Source organism: Botrytis cinerea, chromosome 9, assembly GCF_000143535.2.
Source record: "Botrytis cinerea B05.10 chromosome 9, complete sequence".
Classification (NCBI taxonomy): domain Eukaryota; kingdom Fungi; phylum Ascomycota; class Leotiomycetes; order Helotiales; family Sclerotiniaceae; genus Botrytis; species Botrytis cinerea.
In genome coordinates this window covers 640,482-660,450 of record NC_037318.1, presented here as the reverse complement: position 1 = coordinate 660,450, position 19,969 = coordinate 640,482, and the positions used below count along the sequence as shown (strand labels likewise).

General features: G+C 43.6%; 7 protein-coding genes across 7 annotated transcripts; 2 read left to right on the top strand and 5 right to left on the bottom strand.

The window, feature by feature from the left end:
- Positions 1 to 181: 181 nt before the first annotated feature.
- BCIN_09g01740 (hypothetical protein) lies at positions 182 to 2,702 on the bottom strand. The gene is made up of 6 exons (XM_024694943.1): positions 2,250 to 2,702; positions 2,118 to 2,196; positions 1,853 to 2,068; positions 1,426 to 1,805; positions 900 to 1,365; positions 182 to 820 (listed from the first exon to the last, which is right to left on the bottom strand). Exons 1-6 carry the CDS (start codon positions 2,454 to 2,456, stop codon positions 378 to 380), a joined length of 1,791 nt encoding a protein of 596 aa, XP_024550736.1. The 5' UTR covers positions 2,457 to 2,702; the 3' UTR covers positions 182 to 377.
- A 1,956-nt stretch (positions 2,703 to 4,658) lies between these two features.
- BCIN_09g01730 (hypothetical protein) lies at positions 4,659 to 6,034 on the bottom strand. The gene is made up of 4 exons (XM_001550381.2): positions 5,543 to 6,034; positions 5,399 to 5,487; positions 5,213 to 5,344; positions 4,659 to 5,138 (listed from the first exon to the last, which is right to left on the bottom strand). Exons 1-4 carry the CDS (start codon positions 5,596 to 5,598, stop codon positions 4,963 to 4,965), a joined length of 453 nt encoding a protein of 150 aa, XP_001550431.1. The 5' UTR covers positions 5,599 to 6,034; the 3' UTR covers positions 4,659 to 4,962.
- A 33-nt stretch (positions 6,035 to 6,067) lies between these two features.
- Bcmtc5 lies at positions 6,068 to 11,128 on the top strand. Its single transcript, XM_001550380.2, has 2 exons — positions 6,068 to 6,543; positions 6,601 to 11,128. Exons 1-2 carry the CDS (start codon positions 6,401 to 6,403, stop codon positions 10,898 to 10,900), a joined length of 4,443 nt encoding a protein of 1,480 aa, XP_001550430.2. The 5' UTR covers positions 6,068 to 6,400; the 3' UTR covers positions 10,901 to 11,128.
- A 1,818-nt stretch (positions 11,129 to 12,946) lies between these two features.
- On the top strand, positions 12,947 to 13,805 carry BCIN_09g01710 (hypothetical protein). The gene is made up of 2 exons (XM_001550379.2): positions 12,947 to 13,208; positions 13,260 to 13,805. Exons 1-2 carry the CDS (start codon positions 13,115 to 13,117, stop codon positions 13,595 to 13,597), a joined length of 432 nt encoding a protein of 143 aa, XP_001550429.1. The 5' UTR covers positions 12,947 to 13,114; the 3' UTR covers positions 13,598 to 13,805.
- Positions 13,806 to 14,756: 951 nt separating this feature from the next.
- On the bottom strand, positions 14,757 to 16,230 carry Bcfmp10. The gene has a single exon (XM_001550378.2). It carries the CDS (start codon positions 16,146 to 16,148, stop codon positions 15,183 to 15,185), a length of 966 nt encoding a protein of 321 aa, XP_001550428.1. The 5' UTR covers positions 16,149 to 16,230; the 3' UTR covers positions 14,757 to 15,182.
- Positions 16,231 to 17,800: 1,570 nt separating this feature from the next.
- On the bottom strand, positions 17,801 to 18,680 carry BCIN_09g01690 (hypothetical protein). The gene is made up of 3 exons (XM_001550377.2): positions 18,478 to 18,680; positions 18,130 to 18,413; positions 17,801 to 18,057 (listed from the first exon to the last, which is right to left on the bottom strand). The coding sequence occupies exons 1-3, from the start codon at positions 18,588 to 18,590 to the stop codon at positions 17,864 to 17,866; spliced, it is 591 nt and encodes a 196-aa protein (XP_001550427.1). The 5' UTR covers positions 18,591 to 18,680; the 3' UTR covers positions 17,801 to 17,863.
- Positions 18,681 to 18,759: 79 nt separating this feature from the next.
- Positions 18,760 to 19,897, bottom strand: BCIN_09g01680 (hypothetical protein). The gene is made up of 3 exons (XM_001550376.2): positions 19,638 to 19,897; positions 19,290 to 19,567; positions 18,760 to 19,236 (listed from the first exon to the last, which is right to left on the bottom strand). The coding sequence occupies exons 1-3, from the start codon at positions 19,748 to 19,750 to the stop codon at positions 19,049 to 19,051; spliced, it is 579 nt and encodes a 192-aa protein (XP_001550426.2). The 5' UTR covers positions 19,751 to 19,897; the 3' UTR covers positions 18,760 to 19,048.
- Between the last annotated feature and the right edge of the window lie 72 nt (positions 19,898 to 19,969).

The following is a 19,969-nucleotide window of genomic DNA, read 5'->3' as shown; positions in this document are numbered from 1 at the left end:
AGTTTTATTTTATTTTTTAATTCTATACCCATCTAGGTAATTGCAAAATAGTAGGGTTATTGAAGGATGATGAAGGTGTAGAGGGTGGCGAGATGAAAATGATGGGTTATAAACCAATCGCGTTGAGATCTATGCATGATGTACTCGCTTGGTAGGAAAAGAAAAGAAAGTTCTCGAGATTTGTAGTTCAGAATTAAATATTTAATTTAACCGATTCCGTAAAGTCATGATATGAACGCTGCGACAGCGCTGATTGCTATTTACAAATAGGCCCTTGAAACCTCATCTGCACCCTAATTTTCCCCCTCTACTCAATTCTTGTACCAGCGCTCACTTGATCAACCGGATATGCCTCTCATAATACATCAATGAGAAAATTAATGCATGACAACTGCTACATGATCATCCATGTATTTACTGATGTCACCCAACCCAATACTTGCAATAATTGAAACAGCTCCAAAAGCAATACTGACATAATACACCCACGGGTATGCAGTAGCATAAGCTTCTTGACCTGCAAGTACGACTTCGTTCCAGATAGTAACATTGTTACCCACTAGCGGCAAAATTTCGTCTAGAAGACTTGCGCCGGTCAATTCTGCAATATGGCCGATGATTTCCATATCAAAAATATCATTCTTGTAGCAAGCGAGAGCAATTTTGACGGAAAGCTCGGGAATGAATTTGGAGAGAAAGACGTTATAATAGGTAGTGTAACCGATTGCTCCACCAACTACACGAATAGCGAGTGTGAGTGCTGCGATTGTGGCAATCAAATCGTCGGGACAAATGATAGTGGTGATAATTGAGGCGGGAACTGCATTCAAATTGGAGAGTCAATAATCACGCGCTGAAAAAGTTTGAGAGGAAAGTCAGTGTGAAAGCCGAATACGTACCTACGATACCGCCGATTCCAAGGCCAGCTACGACGAGAATACCGTATACCGCGTTGATATTATTGAGGTTAGCAGCGGCAAGGGCACCGCATCCTGCGGTCATCATGCAAGATGAGATAATCATGAGCATACGGTTTCCTCCGCGGAAAACAGACAAGAGCCAAAGAACAACGCATGCTCCGACGAGAATGGAGAAACCAACAGGAAGACCTCGGATTCCGACACCAATCGGATCATGTCCGTAGACATTGAAAGCTTGTGTGGGCCAGAAAAGAAGAACAGAGAAGAAATTTGCACCAGAGATGAAGGTGATGACGAGGGTGAGAGCTAAGATGCGCGGTTCTTTTCGAAGTCGAGCAGGAAACATGGGATTTTTAGCGCCATAGACTTCCCAGAAACAAAAGGCGACTATGAATGCAACACCTAAGATGAGTGGAACAAGTACATGTGCAGATGCCCAAGGATACTGGATTTCGTTCATGAGCTTTTTCCTATTTTGCAGAGGTTCTAAGATAGAAGTGCTTACCTGGTATCCACCCCACAGAAGACCAGCGACGAAAAGAAGTAAACCAACAATTGAGAGGAACCCGCCAACGAAGTCGATTTGAGAAATAATCTCTTTGCGTGAGAGGCCGTCAGAATTAACTCTGGGAGGTGGAAAGTAAAATATCGCGGTTATAACAAGCCCCATAAATGCCCAGAGGCCACAGAACAATCCAACGTATCTCCAGCTTGAATTGGATGCAATCAACTGAGCCCAGAGTACAGATGGGGTAAATGGTAGAATAGTGAAGATTAGAACGGCGACATATTTTCCACGCTTTGCTGTTGGTGCAAGTTCAGAGGTTGCAGCAAGTGCTGTTAATTCGTTTATGCCAGCGCCAGCGCCTGCAATAGCCATGCCACCTGCAATGCTTAGTATATTGTCGTGTAATATGTAGAACGAGACCTACCAATGAAAATGTTCATTGAGTGTGCTGTGGAACAGACAATCATTCCAATGACAATCAGACCAGCGCCAAAGATGGCAATGTACCTTCTGCCAAATAAATCTGACAAAGCTCCTACAAACGGACAAACCGCTGCCAAAGCGAGTAAATTAGACAACACGAACCAAGTCCACCTGTCTGCACCCCCCAAATCGCCGTAGATATATGGCGGAATACCACCTAAATACTATTAGATCGAAACCGTTTTTGATGTAACATGATGACTTGCCGAAAAGATATACTGGTATCTGGGAACCTGTCCATAAAAAAGCCATTGCAACTAAAGACATCATTCGGTTCATGGTCATCTATGGAGCAATGTTTAGCCACAAATCTTGGAACAGATCTTCTGTATGCCTACCCGTGGTTCATGATCATGGTCTTCGCCATCCCCGTATGTTCGCACACCATCTTTCTCGTAGTAATGCGAATTTCCTGGGACTCTAGAAACAGTACGAACAACTTCCACGTGGTCTGCTGTACTGGCCCCCGGAGGACCAATGTCTTTATCGAGCGAGTCTGACATTGAATTGTCCGAGCGATTCGGAGGAGAATCTTCTTGAGCCATATTCTATGGATGAAAACAAAGAAGAGAGATGTTGAGACTGGTTTTACGATCCTATAGTGAGAAGGAAAGATTTATGTAGTGAACCAGATTGAAAAAGTCTCGAACAATGAGAAGCAAAACTATGGGCATCTTTACCTTCTTATCCCTAGGGGCCATGCTAATCTCCATATATCTCAAGAACGCATTCAGATACTTTGTTAGGTGCATGACCACTATCCCATAATATCCTTGTCGAATGTGGTTTTCCAAGCTAGCTCAGTGGCGTTTTCCCCAATCTCGAGAAGATCCTCATTTGACCGGTACATTTATTGGCGCATTTGATGGTTTGTACTATCGACCTTAGTCGAGCGATCTGAATTGAGACCTTTCCCCTTTAGCAATCCACCGAGGCATAATTTTTCAAGCTTCCATAAATTCTGGGCCAGTAATTTATAAAATGCATTCCATTCGAAAATGAAGAGGAGAGAATTCTCTCTTGGCCTCCCTAGCGGCCATTTCTCATGGTGATCGAACGAACCAATCCCCAAGTTGATCATCACAGGTGGAATTAAACTCGTTCCCAGCATCATAAACGGGTCCACAGGAACACTAACAACGAAGGTTGTACACCGCAAGGATATTTTTGAGTTCCTGTGCCTATCGTTCCAAATCAGACGCTACCTACATACTGCGAGTTTGGATTGTCCAGATTGTTGGGCTAGATTTCTGCAATAATGTATGGAATAAGATTCGTGGGATTGGTGGTCCATGGGTTGATGAGGGGCCCTTGCTGTCTGACATGGGGAGTGAAGAAGCTATGCACCAATGAATTCCCTGCAAGCACGCATCGTCATCAATTGATCTGGGGTATTGAAGTTGGAGGAGTTACATCCCGGAGAAGGGTCTCGAAAAGGCTTCGATACAAACTTGGCAGAACATTGCGATACGAAAGAGATGTATTTTGAAATGGAATTGTTGCCAAGTCTTCTGACCGTGGCCTACAAGCTAGTGGTCGTCTGAAAATGTGCTTCTGTCCTTCCAATTTTCGACCGAATTACAAGTGCTCGAAGACACAAGAATGCCAATCGGCTATCGAAAAATGGATCCAAAAATAGGAAGATTCAATGATGCAACGGATTATCAGCCGTTTCTTGAAAACTCCTCGGTCGAAAATGTGGGATTTCGCGGGGTAAAGACTGGCATGTTACATGAAAGCCTAAAGTGGGCTGGAGATAACACACTAAAGTCTTGGGTGCCAGGTTAATCGTTTATCGAAGATGGGGAACCTGGGGAAAATAGAAAACGTCCGAATTCCGAATTTGGCCAAATGGATACGATGCTGTTTTGCTCGAAATAGTTCTTGTGTTGTCTGTCAACTTTGTCAATGGGGTTTCGGCTATGCTTATGTGTGTAAATGGTTATTTCGCGTCAATCGTACAGTACAGTATTTGAAGAACGTATGCAATACCCATCCAGCGTGATGCGTGCTTTTGCACTCCTGACCAGTCTCAGTACCCCTAAGATCTTTCGATGATAGAGTTCCAAGTCTCCCTTCCAAGTACTGCATACTTGATAGATTCTCCGAGGGGTTGAGAGTTTGGTGCCTGCACATGGTGGCCGCCGATAGGTAGGTACATGTTGAAAGTAATGTGAGAGGTTTTACGTGTTAGCCTAAATGACTTGCATTGCAAAAAGTGTCACTCTACCCAAATATTTTATCATTTTCTTGTCCCGAGTTGTTTTTGGCGACCATAAGCCGCAAGTTAGTGCTATAGTCAAACCTCGGGCACCGAGGTATTGAATGGTTGGTCGAAAGCTTGAATGAATCTAACTTTTGCCAGCAAGCCTATCAGTCGCCTCGAAACATATAAGCTTAGCGGCGGATGTTTTGCTGTCTGGCCATGAAAGGAAACGAGAACTTGTATTCAAGGCTGAGTGTTGGTCACGTAAGTCGATTGGATAAAAACCTGCTGCTTTGGATGGTGCCAATTTACATCATAGATTTCGACCGAATGTAATTTTAGCATTAATTCTGAATAAAAAATGATTAATGCCTTGTCAGGTATTTAGAAGCTGATACTAATCAGAGGAGACAGATTGGCAATATCTTGAATCAATCATATGTTTTTCGTGGTTTAATGTCCTCCTTTCCCACTGGGGAATTTCTCGGAACAGAGATTGAATCCCAAACATGGAATTACTTAGTTGAACTTCCATATTCTATATCTCGAATATCAGATCCAATATTGAGCCCTAGAAAAGAATGAACGATAGAGGCTCTTGGCATTGAAAAAAAGCAAAACTTCGTTGGTTGGAATTGGGCTCAGCTATGCTAATAGAATCACAAAAAGACCTTGCGCAATGCCTCGAGATATTCGTCTCTACCAAAATCCGCTTAATTGTTTCAGCGCTGTATCCACGCCATCTTGCACAGCAATAGTGCCTTTCCATACTGAAGACCTCTCGCATCGTTTCATTTAACCATAATTCGTGTATGAACATCTACTACTAGGGGAATAGATCAGATCTAAGCCATAGCATGAGTTTTTGTCCATTCTCTAGCAGTCTCAATTGCGGCCGGCTCGTCCTCCTTCCATCTCTTTGCGACTTCTGGAGCTAATGGATCGTCCGGGTTGGGGGCCCCGAGAAGAGCTTGGATCGAGAGGAGAATTGTTCGAATCTGGAGTGCAGGAGACCAGTTACCTATACAAGTCGTCGGGGTCAGTGGACTGCAAATGAGGAAAGTCACGAAATGGGACAAAAATGAGGTTACATACCTTTGAGAACGTCCAAACAAATTCTGCCGAGCTTATCAATATTTGGGTGATAGATCTTTGTAAGGAATCTAATCTTTGGAGGAGTCATCGGATAGTCATCTGGTAAAAACAACTCTAGCTTAAAGATACCGCCTGTTAATCACATTAGCTTACTGAAAGTGCTAAATTTGTCCGTGGTGTATCAACCTTCATATGGAGAAGAGGATGGACCGTGTATCGAGACGTCAAAATATCTTAAATTGTCCTCATGGGGAACTGCGCTGATGCCCGGAACACTGTATGTTATCATTAGTTACAGCATGCACGATCCAGCCCGAAAGATTTACATACGGCTCTTGCATCAATCTCTCCGTCTCCTTGATGATCCGTTTTGGTAATGCCGCCATGTTGAGAGGTTTCTGTCTTGACTATCTGTCGAACTCGTGCTTGGATGAATTACTCTTTTGGCAGTTATCGAGTTCAAGGCTCAACATACGCCAATAAAGGTAGGGGGGTTTTTTTCGTGCTCGTGATGTTGATAAGATAACCTGAGAGGTACCGTATCGTTCAGATCGGGTAGTGGGGTACTTTATCAAGGGAAATCGTTCTGGACGTCTCAGAAACGAAAGATGTGGGCGGGGGAAAAGTTGAACGGACTGTTGATGGCTGTGCGAATGCTTTGCAGTAAAACAGCCACCGTGATATTGGTTTGCTGGGTTTAAGACGATAGAGAAGGAGAGAAATAAGAGACTCTTTCAAAGATTTGATGCTATCTGGATGTGCCTCTCAATCTCTTACAACAGCACAGCCCATGCACAAGGCTGACAGAAAGGCTTGAACGGCAACTCCCGCTTAAGGTTGACGCTAGTACCACCTGGCGTGTAGTACTATTTGCGACAGTCTCACCTCTCCAGGAACTCGGCAGGTATCACACTCTTGAGCTCATGGCCTTGTCGTCATCCACTTCTGCCATTGAATCAACGTAAAGACCATCATGCCCTTTAATCGTCATAGTCAAATATTACCGTTTTGATCTTCTTGCCGAAAACTGTATGCGGTTAGGTTCGTTCAAGGATTGCAAAATGCCTACACCCCAATTAGATTGCCCTTTTTGAGTTTACACACTGCGAGCGTCAAAATATTCGCCCTGTACATTCCCGTCCGAAGTGATTGTATTGATTTGGAGAATGCGAAAACTTTAGGACTGCGATGATGGAAGAGTCGAGAAAGGGGAAGACCATCAGGTCGGCTTTTGATAGCACTACATTTGATGCAGATGTATCTATACATGTAGACCGAAAAGTTGGATCCGCTACTATATCCCCTTCCGGACGAGACGTTGCTTTAGCCTCGTGAGTACTTCAACAATCGCATTTCGTGATATGCTAAGACTTTTCTCTTTTGCTCAGAACCGATGGCTTAGACATAATTGATCTTGATTCTCCTCTCAATCCCCCACGACATCTTCGACATGGCCTACCATGGCTTGTGGCAGACGTTCAATGGTGCCCTTTCGCAGTTCGCGACTATTGGGTGGTTAGCACTGCCAATCAGAAAGCTCTTGTCTGGAATTTGAATATGCAGGAGGACGCTTCTCATGGCTCAATCGAACATACACTCCATGGGCACACAAGAGCTATTACCGACATCAACTTCTCGGCATATCATCCTGATATCCTGGCAACATGTGCTGTTGATGGATATGTACATTGTTGGGATCTGCGCAGACCCCGGCAACCTGTTTTGAGCTTTTGTGATTGGTTTGCTGGTGCAACACAGGTCAAATGGAGCCGTCAAGACTCGCATATCTTAGCTTCATCTCATGACCGATGGCTACGGATCTGGGATGATAGGAAAGGCGCTGTTCCATTAAGGTCCATTAATGCACATGAATCAAAAATATATGGTGTTGATTGGAATCGTACCCGTGCCTCGAGCTTAGTTACTTGCTCTTTGGATAGAACAATTAAATTTTGGGACTATGAGAACGAATCCGACGTCCCAGAGCGCACTATACATACCGGATTCCCTGTCTGGAGAGCTCGACACACACCGTTTGGTTGGGGAATTCTAGCCATGCCTCAAGACACACCCGGGGACCTTCATCTCTATGATCGGCGTATCACAGGTGATAATTCTACCGACTCTATCACAGAAGCAGTCATTACCTTTCCAGGGCATGGAAATTCAAAAGTCAAAGAATTTCTCTGGAGGAGTCGTGGAAACATCACAACCGAGGGAGAAGATAATAGAGAGTTTCAATTAGTTTCATGGGGCGAGGATAATCAATTGAAAATGCAACATGTGGACCATGATACACTTGCGGGAGTTGGCTATGTGAAAGGGACAAAGGTGCACGGAAAGCTCAACCTCACACGTAAAGGAGCAGCCTACAAGACCTTTCGTACTACAGAAACATCTGCAAGCGATAAGAAGACCGCTACAATTACAGGTCCTCGACCTGGCAGTTCTGGTTTGAAGTTAAGTTCATTCAGTGTTGGGATGAAAAAGATGACCTTGCCTCACACTTCCCGTACTCATATCGCAATCCGTGCCCCTGCTATGCGAGGAAAGGAAAAGGCAGCGAAGCAAGAAGACTTAAATCAGTCTCAGATTGGCTGGATGAGTGGAATCAAGTTCTCGAAACCCGATAACGGATCCATGCGGCGCAAGCGATCATTGTCGAGAAGGCTGTCTTTGCTGAGCCCTGAATTCGAAGAGGATGGTGATTGGGACGAGCCGGAAACTTTACACGATGAGATTATACGTATCAATGACCAGCTTCCAAAAATCACATTTGATGGCGTTGATATGGACAAAAGAACAGTCATTGTTTCCATGAACGGACCATGGGGTGAAAACGGCACACCAATTTATATCAAGACAACAATTACCTTTCCTGACCAGTATCCGGAGACCAAAGCCCCCACATTTACACTTGGCAAAACGTCTCTCATGCCCGATGAAACCTACAATAAACTTAAAAAAGAAGTGCATCAAATTGCAGCAAGTTTTGTAAGCCGTAAGCAAGGTTGCCTGGAAGCTGCTCTATGTTATCTACTTGGAGAGGTTGATCTTGAGACGAGTACTATATTTTTTCATGACATAGATGATTTGGACGATGACGACTTAGATGGTCTTGCGGACGAAAGTTCCAGCGATGAAGAGGATAGCGACATTCCTCCAGGTGCTTCGGCAATGATGTCTCAAGAGCTAGATTCCAGTGTTACGGCAGACACGATCAGCATACCACGAAATGTCAATGTACCACTACCCAGACTCTGCGGTGCTCGCTTTGCAATGAACGGCAAGCTTGTTTGTTTCTTTCCACCAAAAGAAGATAAAGTGAAGTCTTTACTCGAGAAAATCACCGATTCTAGAAATTCTCGACCGAGAGGCGAACCAAATTTTGATGCCTTTGGTCGATTGGCAAACAATAGTTCACCCCAACCGCGTATTAAGGCTACGTCGATGACTGAAGATAGCAAAGCTGATTCTGAAGTATCAGACGAATATGATTCGTCAAACAGCAGCGATACTGATTCTTCGCAATTCCGTATCACTAGATATCCTGCAATGAGAGAGTACTGGCGTCGATCGAATCGTCGATTCCCTATGAGAGGATCGCCAACTATAATGTCCCAAAGGTCTGGTGGAACCGGAACTGGAATCGGTACAGGAACTGGAACTAACACAGCCACCGGTACTGGTCTTGGTAGGGTGCGATCTGTCAAGCCCAAAAATATCATATCATTGTGTGATGTAAATGATTTACTTCCTGCAAAAGTTTATCTTGCAGAGGAATATACCATCTTTGGTAACGGCCCGTATCTTTGCGAACATAATGCAAGTATTGCTGACAAGTACGGCCACTCCAAATTGGCCGATGTATGGAGATATGCTGCTATGTTGCTACATAACGATATCCCTCTAGAAGTTCTCGAACAAAGTCAGCGCCGTGAGCCCGTGCTAGTCATAGCTGAAAGCATGGCAAAGAAACATCGTCGTGACAGCGGCTCAGACAGCGGCATCGATGTTTCTCAGGACAAGCACTGTAGACGCGGAAGCTTTTCCGGTAGAGTCAAGTGGGGGAGCAGCCCTCTTGCCAAGCAATTAATTGGAGACCTCTTCACGCACTTTGAAGAGCTTCGTGATATTCAAATGCTTGCAATGTTATCCTGTGTATTTAGTGAACCAATTGCTTCGGGTGCACCATCACATGCGATAAATGGCGATGTTGGCACGACCCAGCCGCAGACACCTCTCTCTATGAAAACTCCTGCATTTTCTGTTGATTATTTTCCAAACAACGGCGCGGCTTGGAGTATGTATCAAAAGACTCCAGTAGATTCTGCTGTGTCAACACCAAAGTTGGTTAATACGCCTTCCGGGATCTTTGGATCTATGGGATCTTCTACCGGTGCTTGGGGCAGTGACCCTGCTTCGGCATCGTATTCTTGTGGCGAAACTCCCCCTCTGAGGTCAACTAGAGGAAGCTCGGAAAATCTTCCTCAACATACTCAAAGTCTTTCTACTTCCCCAGAAAATCCGAGAACCTTCCGACGTGGAAATTCGAGCCTTGCGTCAAGTTTTGCCGCAAACTTTTCGCGTCCATTTTCTATGACTGCATCATCTTCACCACCAAATCCACTACCAAGTCGGAAACGACCTAGTCCAGTTGAACACATGTTGAGTTTGGCTCCTAGTGCTATTACTTGGGGAAATACAACAGTCCTTGGTAGTGTGAAGGAACGAGTTGGCACGGAACAAATGGCGTTTTCAGATGATGAAAGTACAATGGATGAACTGAAGCCAAAGGTTTGTATTGGGATCAAAATGACATTGGAAAATCAAAATGGGTTTGACGATGAAGGATGTATGGGCACGACACTATTGGATAGTAATCACATGGCTCGTCACATGAGTTATCGGCAAGCCTATGCCGAACTGCTTTATTGTTGGGGGCTCCCCTTGGCTAGATTGGAAATCTTAAAGTATGATGGACTACGGAATCATACTTCTGAGATGGACATTCCCGACAATAAGTCATTCGCTGCTTCAATAATGTCTAATGATAGCCATACCGTAATCCATGAGGCATCGCCTCCATCTCAAATAGTTCTGGGTAAAAAGGATCTGCATGCCTCATCGACCGATCAAGGTCTGGATATCGCGGGCTATTGCCTCAAACACGAAGCACGTTTGGATCCCCTACACTTGAGTTCCGCCGGCGGTGCTGCCGGACGATGTGATCGGTGTAAGACTGTTCAGCGCCAACTTCGTTGCATAATTTGCACCGAACCTATCAGCGCAGTATTCTTACCATGTTTATCATGCGGCTGTGCAACACATCAGCATTGTTTAATCGAATATAGGTCTTTGGGTAACAGCGAATGCCCTGGCGGATGCGATTGCGATTGTGGAGATAAAGCTAGTATGGGACTGATAGAAAGTCTCGGTGTCATGATCGAGTTTATGCGCGCACTGGAGCGAAAGAAAGCGCTTGATGACACGGAAGATGTTGAAGAATGGGATGTACCAGTGGAGGAAAAAGACGATTGGGAGAATGTCAACCTTCCTTCGGGAGACTTAGGCCGGACCCCTTCTACGTTGACTAAACGAGTTGAACAAGTCAGAAGTGGCGATTGGAATCTTAAGAAGAAACCGAGTAGTTTGAGAAAGGAGGAGAGCTTCTCGTTCCTTGCTTAACATCATTACGATGATCAGTCTTGATCGATGACGAGGGGCTTTGATTAATGGCACAGTATGTCGTGAACTTCGGATTTGGTCCAAATGCTATTGGAATTTATGGATTTGGCGTACCAGAAGAGCAATGTGAGATTAGATAGGCTTTTAAATCACCTTCTAATGATATGTAATAGTAGCGTTCTATAGTAATATGATGCAATGATATCCGAAATTCAGTGCCCTCTTTCAGATTGCATGCTCAAGCAATCCCAAGCCTACCTTTTGTAGCCTCATCATATTAGAGCTGAAGCTATTGTGTAGATATCTGCAAGTGCTTTTCTTCTTTGACAAATTTGACATCGCAGCAGCTCGAAGTAGCCATCGGCAATGAATCACATATGAGAGCAATTGACTGACAGTAATAATGGATGTGTGCTTGCCTTGCTTGCAAGAGAGTATGACATTCACAATGAGTGAAGGATCGCATATCCTCACATGTCCAATCTGTTCACAGGAGCTAGAAGAGTAGTTCATAGAATGGTATTGCGCGAAAACAATGTTTAGAATGTAAGATTTGCTTATACTTGTGGCTGTTTCGAATGCTGATCAAACACCCAGATATTGCGACCTTGTACTGCAAAGTGACTTATGATCAAAGCCGAATTTCTTTCGGTGTTTAGTCCCAAATCGTGGCTCTAGCCAAATTCGCAAAGGGGATGATCCGGAAATGATCTGTGGGAGCTACAAAGCCTCGACCTGTGTACATCATCAGACTCCGTGGCATCTTGGCCCGACCTACAAGCAACCCTACTCCTCCTCGGCAAAGGATGAGGTGTCTCAAATGGAAATCAATAATACAAATGTAGCTTGCCCGAGATGCCATGCGCGAATCGAGAGGAATGGCGGGTGTCTGAAAATTGTATGTCGAAATCGTAACTTTAAGACGACAAATAAATCGCATTGGTGCATTTAGAACGTTCTAATTATCATTAGCTTCTCATGGTGCTAGGTGTTGCTTTAAATTCTGTCATGCTTGCTTGGCTCCTTGGGGTTTCTTTGAACCTAGGCATAAACTGGACCGCATACTGGTGAGATCATTGTATTGAAACATATATTCATTATATCAGATCATGAAATTTTTTCAGAGGAGAGGAGCAGAACAATTCAACGAGAACGAACTCATACCGAGCCTCCATCACTGTTGTGTCAAAGCCGTTTCCTGATGTTACTCCTCAACATCTTGCTATGCATGAGGATCTTCAAAATATGCTACCTAGATAGCTGAAGACGAGTGAAATGGATATAGCATGAGGTTTCAAGGTAAGAAAGAGTAAGAGGATAACAAAAGTATATTTGTTTCATTCTTCATTCCCAGCGGCATGTATACTAGACGCTATGCTACGCAGCTTGGGGGGACGATCGGTCGGTCTCCCCACTTGCTCAAAAAGCTTCTATTAGAAATTATCTCTGGTGGTGTTCGTCATCGGTAATTACTGGCCTCTGGACGTTTTAGTTCACTTAAACCCGCTAATTTTTATATCAAACTCGCAGCATGGGAGCAGCTCTGAAATCCATTCACGTGGTTGTCCTTGCCCCACTCACAAGATTGGAGCAGGCAATTTGAGTTATAACGAATAAACTGAAATACAAAGAACCGAGTCTGTAGTCAAGAATCAAGACGCTTGCTTAGGCCTTTAAAATACCTAGGTAGCTCGATAGTATTGTGATTAGACGTTGACAAATTCTGACGTTTATCGCATTGAATCACGTGCTCGATTTGAGTCTTGGCTGAACCTCACTGACTACATTTCATGTTTCCAACCACATCTTGGCAAGCCACAACATACAGACGTTCCGTCTATTATGATATTCCAGAACCCTGTCAAAAAGCTTTCCATCTGTCAGACGTTGAAATTGGGATTATTTTGCGAACTAAACTACTCTAGAAGTCTAGATCGGCAAGGTGGAGAATGGTGGGTTTGAATTTCAATGGTTATTTTTAGAACACGAGTTTGATATATGATCACAGAATCTCTCTCCAGACTCTATACTTCTTGGACAGTTCTTGGTTCTCTTTCTTTAATTTTTTTTGGATGACTGGTTCATTTTCAAGTACAAATTTCATAAAAACACTCATTTAATAAGCTTTTTTTTGATACCTTACTTCATTGCCAATAGACTTGGCTAACCGTCTTTCCTTGAAACACTTACTCGTAATCATCATAATTCTCAATCATGAAGTTCTCTACTGTCTTCATCTCTCTCTTGGTTGCTGGCATCCATTCACTCCCCAGCCCGGCTGTGCAACGGGAATCAGCTGGTATCACAGGTTAGTCTGGTCTTTCCATTTTTGACGACACAATGCTAATAGCCGATACAGTTGGTGCCGATGGATCAACAAATCTTGGCGGGGAAGCTGGAATAACGAAGAAGCCCGACGGGTCCACCAACGTCGGAGGGGGAAGCGGCATCAACGTGGCACCGAGTGCTAATAATCAGCCGCAACAAGGAGCAGGAGGACAGGCCGCTGCTGGTGGCAACAAAAACGGAACCGACGGTTTGGCAGCACTTATTGGGTCACTGAATGGTGCATCTGGTGGGAATAGCACAGGTGGAGCAAAAAAGTCAAACAGCACAGGCAACGCCAATTTACCACCAGGAGTGGCCTCAAACTCTAGTTTGGCGAGCGTCTTTGGAGCATTGGAGGGTGCAAAGTAATTCAGAGTTTGAGAGGAAGAGTTTTGGAATATGAAAGTGTCTGGGGACAGGTTGTGATTTTACCTGGCAATCATTAATGGAAGCAATCTTCATGCCCTCGAATAATTCTCTCGTCAATGTAAGGGGGTTTCAATCACATTCTGTATCACATAACCTTATACAAGGGAACATCCACTATAAAATAAGAACTCTTAGCCATATATAGGCATTATTTTCTTGGTTGATATAGCCGATATGACCTCCAAATAAACCACTGACACTTGACTTCGTGAGCATTTCCACTAGAAAATATGCACTTCATAAGAAGATGACGGCGAAAACTAATTTCCCTAATTTTCTATGCTGTATGTTCTAAGCATTGCTGCTCCATACAAAGCTCTCCACATCCTAATCTACTTCTCCACCCCCGTATGAAATCCCAGTTGTGGTTCCCAAACATCCTCGTCCCAAATGGAAGCCCCTGATATCATAATCTTGCAAATCTGACGACTCCATTCAGGACACGGTGAATATGGTGCTGAGCAGACACATTAACCCCCAAATATTCGACTGAATAGTGGATGGAGTCTCTTTCAATACTTCTAGAAATATGTTGAGGTACGGCCTTGCGCACTGGAATTTTGAACAATCTCAATGACATCAAACTCTAATTTAGTTCAAATCAAGTAGGCAAATATCTCTCCTTACATGATTGTTTTGGGATCTGACCTGAGGATTCTGGACCATTTTCTATCAATAAATGAGCATGGATAGATATTCTTGTGAAGATGTTCCGGATGCCTCTATAACAAGGCAGATATGGCCATTGTTAGCATCATGGATAGATTAGAAATCGAAGGTATCCAGACGTAGGTTGATATTTTGAGAATTCCCCCGAAGATTTTTCATGCCGTTGTTCAGAATGTGATCACTATCATGATGAGTTGTTGTCTTGGATGTTTGAGAGATTTTGATAGCAACTCGCCTAATTATCCAGGTTGCTAGACTTTTAACTGGTCATGCATAGGTGAATGTTCGAGCAAAGTTAAATGTACCTACTTCTTGTGGATACTTATATCAAGTCATGCAGTAGAAACCCTCCACCGACCTGATTTTCTTGACGACATAATATTTGTCGTTCAGGCCGTGAGAAGGAATACTCTCAATCGAAAGGAGATACTGCTTCACCAATATCACTGAAATTGCACATGGGTTTGGGCATGAGTGAATAACGTGTAGAGAATATAAAAGCGGTCATGAATTGAGCAATACATGAATGCGGTAAGTCTTCTTATTAATCGATGACAAACTTACCAGCCCTCTGGTATTTTAAGAGTAAAAGACTGTTCTCTCTTAGAGAACTAAAACCATTTTGTAAAGCGAAGATACTAGATCTTTTGTTGAGTCTTCATATTGGTTGGTAGTTTGGAGTTATTTATCATTACTCTCGACCTACGAGTATTTCAGAGTGAGCTTCGAGAAGACCCCTCAACATTTCGATGAATTGGTTCGTATTCTGACAACCCGTGGTTATTTCTAAGCGTAGCCAGTCAGTGCTCATAAACACCCTGCATTCCATCTAAACATTCCACATGCTGGGTGTTTCTTAAAAGCCCGATGTGATTACCCTCGTTTTATAATTCTTCGGCGCGACAAATAAACCCTTTGCCTCTACACAAACTCTCCCTTCTAATGTCTCTAGACGTCCTTCTACCCATCTCTTTCTTTCTCCACCTCCCTCCTCTCCTATGACTGGATTGCATCTCACTACGTAGAATGCATTGGTAACACTTGGCTTCAAATATTGCAACGACAATTGAGCAGTGACACCTGTTCCCGCGGCCAATTGTCTGATCGCACATCTTCCCAGTGATTCATCCATAATTGTCGCTATGAGACCTCCATGCACCACGCCAGGCCATCCCCCTAACGCTCCTCCTAAGTATACAATCGATATGAACTCTCCTGTGGTAGAATTATGAAATACTCGTTGGTACCCGCCTATCGACCTAGATCCTCCCAATGGACCCGTAGTGAGTCGATGCGGACGTTCTTCAGGTGTGAATGTGGAATAGGCATCCCAAGATTGCCAAACGGGATCCTCGGTCAGAGATTGTACCAGTGGGATCTTTGAAGCCTGCGTGTGTAACCAAGAGGTCATGAGTTCGTCCGAGGGAGAAGAAGGTTCGGGGAGTGCAGGGGGAGATAGGACAAGCGAGACATATTGTCCAGTTGTAAGTCCGATTAGGAGGAAAAGAGAGGCATAGATTGTGGGACGGAGGGATCGTTTTCGTTTGGGAGATGAAGGCGAGGGTATTGGTGCGACGGGTCCAGAAGAGAATTGAGATCGCAGATCCCGGTGTTGGGGTTTCGATTGAGATGAAGGCTCGGAAGTAGCATTATTGTTATGATTTATGGGCTGTGGTGGTGGGGGAGTTGAATATGCTCGTGTTGACCATTTTAAGAGAGATTGTGATCGGAACGAATGTCGATATGTCTGCGAAATGTGCGGTGGTTGTTGAAGAATGCTTCTGTATGAACGGAATGCATAAGTTGGCAGTCTAGAAGCCATTTTAAGCCAATTTATTATAAAAAGAATGCCTCGTTCTCTCTACTGACGAGCTCCATACAATTTTGGAAGCTTCAATTTAACCAAGTTGCCTCGGTTTACTTTCTGACGCTACGTAACCTTAGGCTTGTTTGCCTCAAATACAAGGCATGATATAATATATCTCCATCTTCAGGGCCCGCGGCGCTCATGTTGACGATTGGGTCAAATCAAACCGCTGAAAAGACAATCAAAGTGTAAGAGAGGGTGGTCAGGCTGTATAGCTCTAGCTAGACGTCACATTATTTTCTTTCAATTGGTAAGCTCAACCACAATAAGAAATCTTTGAGTGGCGTTCTCCAACAGTTGCATGAGATTTATAATGCAAACAGACGGAACTTATGTTTCTATTCCATTTTATCAATGCATTGCTACTTTTGCTCTTGGTTCATGTATGGCTTCATCGCCATCATCTGCATATCTTGCAACAAGATTTTGGAAAGAATGGAAATGAAATAGTTTTGTGCTTCTGAGCCATGAAGTCAAGCAGATGACGTTCATCAAAATCATCCAGGCGGTAGTAGTCCTATCATTGGTGTTTACTATTGATGAAGATTTTCGTCGATTTTGCATTCATCCTCTAGAACATATACCAGGGCCAAAGCTTGCTGAGCTTATTTCGTGGTATGAGCTTTACTTCGATGTTGTTCATCAGTGGGAACATATTTTCAGGATCCAAGGTCTTCACGAGTAATATGGTATCTTTTAATCATGCCATTGAGTACGTTTGTTAATCAAACAGCACGGATCAGACCCCGTCAGTTGTACCACTCCAAATGAACTCCACATACAGGATGTTGGGTTCTCGGACAGTGTATATGCATCAATAACGTCTCCTGGGGAAAATTATGAATATCAGCTTTTATTCTTCGACTAGGAGGTGGCATAGACACAACAACAAGCTATGATCTCCATAAGAGACGACGCAATGCTCTAAACCTATTCTTCGCGAGTTGTAATACTCTACGCCTTGAATAATTCCCTTATCTATCCGCAGTCATTGAAGAGGGAAATTGCCTGTCATTCGAAGTCACGATTAGAGCAGAATGTATTGCGCAGGAACAGTTAACTCACATACCTTCGCAATACGTTAGATCCGCATGGGGCAAGCACGCGGGCGGATACTACATCATTCCTCCACGTAATCCGGCCAGAAATAGAATTCTCAGCGCTCATGTCACTGACAATGTCTTTCTAGATTCTTATGAATTTGGTCCAGAATGTTTGTTGGGAGAAAAAGGTTGTGAGCGATGCAAATTCTGATTCGCCCTTGACGAAAACGATCATAAATATTTAGGAATTGAGCTCACTCGCACTGAGTTGTACCTCGCGATAGTACAACTCGTTGCAAGATTCAACATGAAATTGTTCGAGACAAATGATAGTAATGTAGTATTTCTGTATAAACATCATATCACATGTCAAAAATAGGTCCCAGTGGTGTCAGGGTTTGGCTAAAGTTGTGAGCAAAGTGTGATGGGATTTGAGTATAGCGGAAATTTGGTATACACAAAGTTCCATATCCCACATCCTAAGCCTGCTTGGTTTGATGGCGGGCAGGCTGATTAGCTTGCAGTCGTGAAGCAGAAATGACCAGCATGTACCTGAAATCGATTTGAATATCAAGTCCAAGACATCACACTTTATTCTAGAGGAGAGAGGAAATAGTGACCGCTTAATCATTCATTAGACCTAGGACGATCTATGTACATGCATTGAATATCACTTTTCCGATTCTGACCACGATTAAACCATAACTCAATCTCCCCACGCAGTAGTTCCCCGGTCTGGAAACCGACTTTCTCGAGCACTCTAGCACTGGCATCGTTACCAGGAGTATAAGCCGCTCTAATTTGCGGCAAGGACTTCTTTTCTATAATGATTTTAGTTCTGACTCCATAGCAACGTTTCAGTTTCAAAATTCTAAAAAGCAAATGTGACAAACCTTCAAGAGTCCAGAACATCTCTACAAACAGTCTCAAAGCTTCTGTCATGTACCCCTTACCCCAATGATCTGGATGGATCTTATACCCCACATTTTCTGGTTTATGGGATATTCCAATGATACCAATCATTTCCATCTCTTGCCCTTCTCTCTCATCCGCTAAAGGTACCGAAGTAGACGATGGATTCGGGGCCATGATTGCCCACATTGGAAATTGGACGCTGGCCATACTTTCCATAATCCTCTCTTTCGTTTCCTCGAGTTTAGTACTGGGTGCTCGGGTACTACACAAATCATGTAAGGTTGGGGTTCACTTTGGACTTCCGTGATATAAATTGGGAGTCTTACGACCATTCTGCGATACGAGGCTCGGATAGAATTTTGTGGCAGCCGTGAAGGTGCTTGTCCAGATTGATAGGCTCTAGGGCTAGACGGTCAGATTTTATTGTGTATGACGACATGATGTTTATGTCGAGGTAAGAAAAGGTATTTGAATGTATCTGAATGGGAAATATCTTGATCGCTATTTTATGAACAGTGATTGTATGTTCGTTTGATATGAGACGCAGTGACAGTGACTCACTTACAGTAATAAAAAAATACTTATCTAATTGGCTGCTGCAGTCTGCATATCGTAGATCCTTGTAATTTCATACTGATGAAGGTTGGGGGTTGAATGTACCAGTCACGCTAGTGAAGTGTAAAACAATGACGGTGAACATTTGCTAGAATAAATTCTCGCAGCACTGATTTATATGGATAGTATAAACTGCCTGAGATTATTCAACGTAAACTAAACGATAGAATAATGTTATTTGCGAATAGTTGACTTTAACGGTCAATTAATTCACGGGATTTTTGCGTGGTTTAGGAAGGCTTAATAAACTAGCACTTGAACTTGTGAATGGTAGAATAATATTCAAACTGGTCTCGACAGCAACCATTCCCTGTGCCTCACGAGTTTCTTCGCCTTGCCCCCTTTGGTCCACATTTCGTGTTCTTCATCTTGAAGGTCTCCTTCTCTAAAATCTACCTTCTCTACTACTCTCTGGCTCGCAACGTTCTCAGGATCTATAACCGCTACTAATGTGTTCCAATCTCCCTCTCCTATACTCCAGTTAGAAAATTGGGGTATCATAACGGGCGTCGTTTTCACGTACTCTCTTTACTCCAATATAACCCCAAGAATAGCTTCATGGCTTCAGTAGCAAATCCCTTGCCTTGGTGACCAGGATGTAGACCATAACCAACCTCCGCGCCATGCCCAGCTTCGAATCTTATCACTCCGATTGCGCCAATAAGCTCAGGCATTTGATCGTGAGAGGTAGGTGTTGTCGGCCGAAGTATAATTGCATAGTTTTCAATCCATGGCTTTTCGGAGTTCGGGGTTCTTTCGATCATGAATGCTTTACTCTCCGCGATAGACTCGCTTGGTTTTCTAAGACGAGTTGAGAGTTAGACATATCTTGGAGGTCAAGAATGGAGAAAATTGAAAGGACGCATCTTACGTCCATGAAATAGCTCGCGGGTCAGAGAGCATTCTGTGATAGCCATCCAGATGTTTCTCTACGGTCAATGGCTCTAGCCAAAGGCGCTCAGATTGAGCTGCGTATTGTGCCATTGATATCCTGAAGACAAATTGAATGGCTTCATGGCGCCAATCGCTGTTTATAAGAGACTCAACCCGTTAAATTAAAGGCGTTCGGAGTTGAGTCATGATGGACTGTGAGTCAGCACCAAAATACCCTTCATCTTGATTATACAATTCGGAGATTCCAAAGATATAAAGTTGGCGATAACGTAGTTTATCGTGGCTCGCAGTTGGTTCCCGCATTTGGTC

Excerpts from the sequence above, each read along its gene's own strand:
- BCIN_09g01680 (XM_001550376.2), bottom strand. The coding sequence starts at position 19,750 with ATGGCACAATACGCAGCTCAATCTGAGCGCCTTTGGCTAGAGCCATTG. Across the intron at positions 19,568-19,637 it reads CCGCGAGCTATTTCATGGAC|AAAACCAAGCGAGTCTATCG; the intron begins GTAAGATGCGTC and ends AACTCGTCTTAG. Across the intron at positions 19,237-19,289 it reads GTTATATTGGAGTAAAGAGA|GAGAGGGAGATTGGAACACA; the intron begins GTACGTGAAAAC and ends ACTGGAGTATAG.
- Bcmtc5 (XM_001550380.2), top strand. The coding sequence starts at position 6,401 with ATGATGGAAGAGTCGAGAAAGGGGAAGACCATCAGGTCGGCTTTTGAT. Across the intron at positions 6,544-6,600 it reads CGAGACGTTGCTTTAGCCTC|AACCGATGGCTTAGACATAA; the intron begins GTGAGTACTTCA and ends TCTTTTGCTCAG.
- Bcfmp10 (XM_001550378.2), bottom strand. The coding sequence starts at position 16,148 with ATGGCTTCTAGACTGCCAACTTATGCATTCCGTTCATACAGAAGCATT.
- BCIN_09g01690 (XM_001550377.2), bottom strand. The coding sequence starts at position 18,590 with ATGTCGTCATACACAATAAAATCTGACCGTCTAGCCCTAGAGCCTATC. Across the intron at positions 18,414-18,477 it reads CCTCGTATCGCAGAATGGTC|TACCCGAGCACCCAGTACTA; the intron begins GTAAGACTCCCA and ends TGATTTGTGTAG. Across the intron at positions 18,058-18,129 it reads GATGTTCTGGACTCTTGAAG|AAAAGAAGTCCTTGCCGCAA; the intron begins GTTTGTCACATT and ends AAATCATTATAG.
- BCIN_09g01730 (XM_001550381.2), bottom strand. The coding sequence starts at position 5,598 with ATGGCGGCATTACCAAAACGGATCATCAAGGAGACGGAGAGATTGATG. Across the intron at positions 5,345-5,398 it reads ATCCTCTTCTCCATATGAAG|GCGGTATCTTTAAGCTAGAG; the intron begins GTTGATACACCA and ends TGTGATTAACAG. Across the intron at positions 5,139-5,212 it reads TTGTTTGGACGTTCTCAAAG|GTAACTGGTCTCCTGCACTC; the intron begins GTATGTAACCTC and ends CGACTTGTATAG.
- BCIN_09g01710 (XM_001550379.2), top strand. The coding sequence starts at position 13,115 with ATGAAGTTCTCTACTGTCTTCATCTCTCTCTTGGTTGCTGGCATCCAT. Across the intron at positions 13,209-13,259 it reads GGAATCAGCTGGTATCACAG|TTGGTGCCGATGGATCAACA; the intron begins GTTAGTCTGGTC and ends TAGCCGATACAG.
- BCIN_09g01740 (XM_024694943.1), bottom strand. The coding sequence starts at position 2,456 with ATGGCTCAAGAAGATTCTCCTCCGAATCGCTCGGACAATTCAATGTCA. Across the intron at positions 1,366-1,425 it reads TTCTGTGGGGTGGATACCAG|TATCCTTGGGCATCTGCACA; the intron begins GTAAGCACTTCT and ends AACGAAATCCAG. Across the intron at positions 821-899 it reads TGGAATCGGCGGTATCGTAG|TTCCCGCCTCAATTATCACC; the intron begins GTACGTATTCGG and ends ATTTGAATGCAG.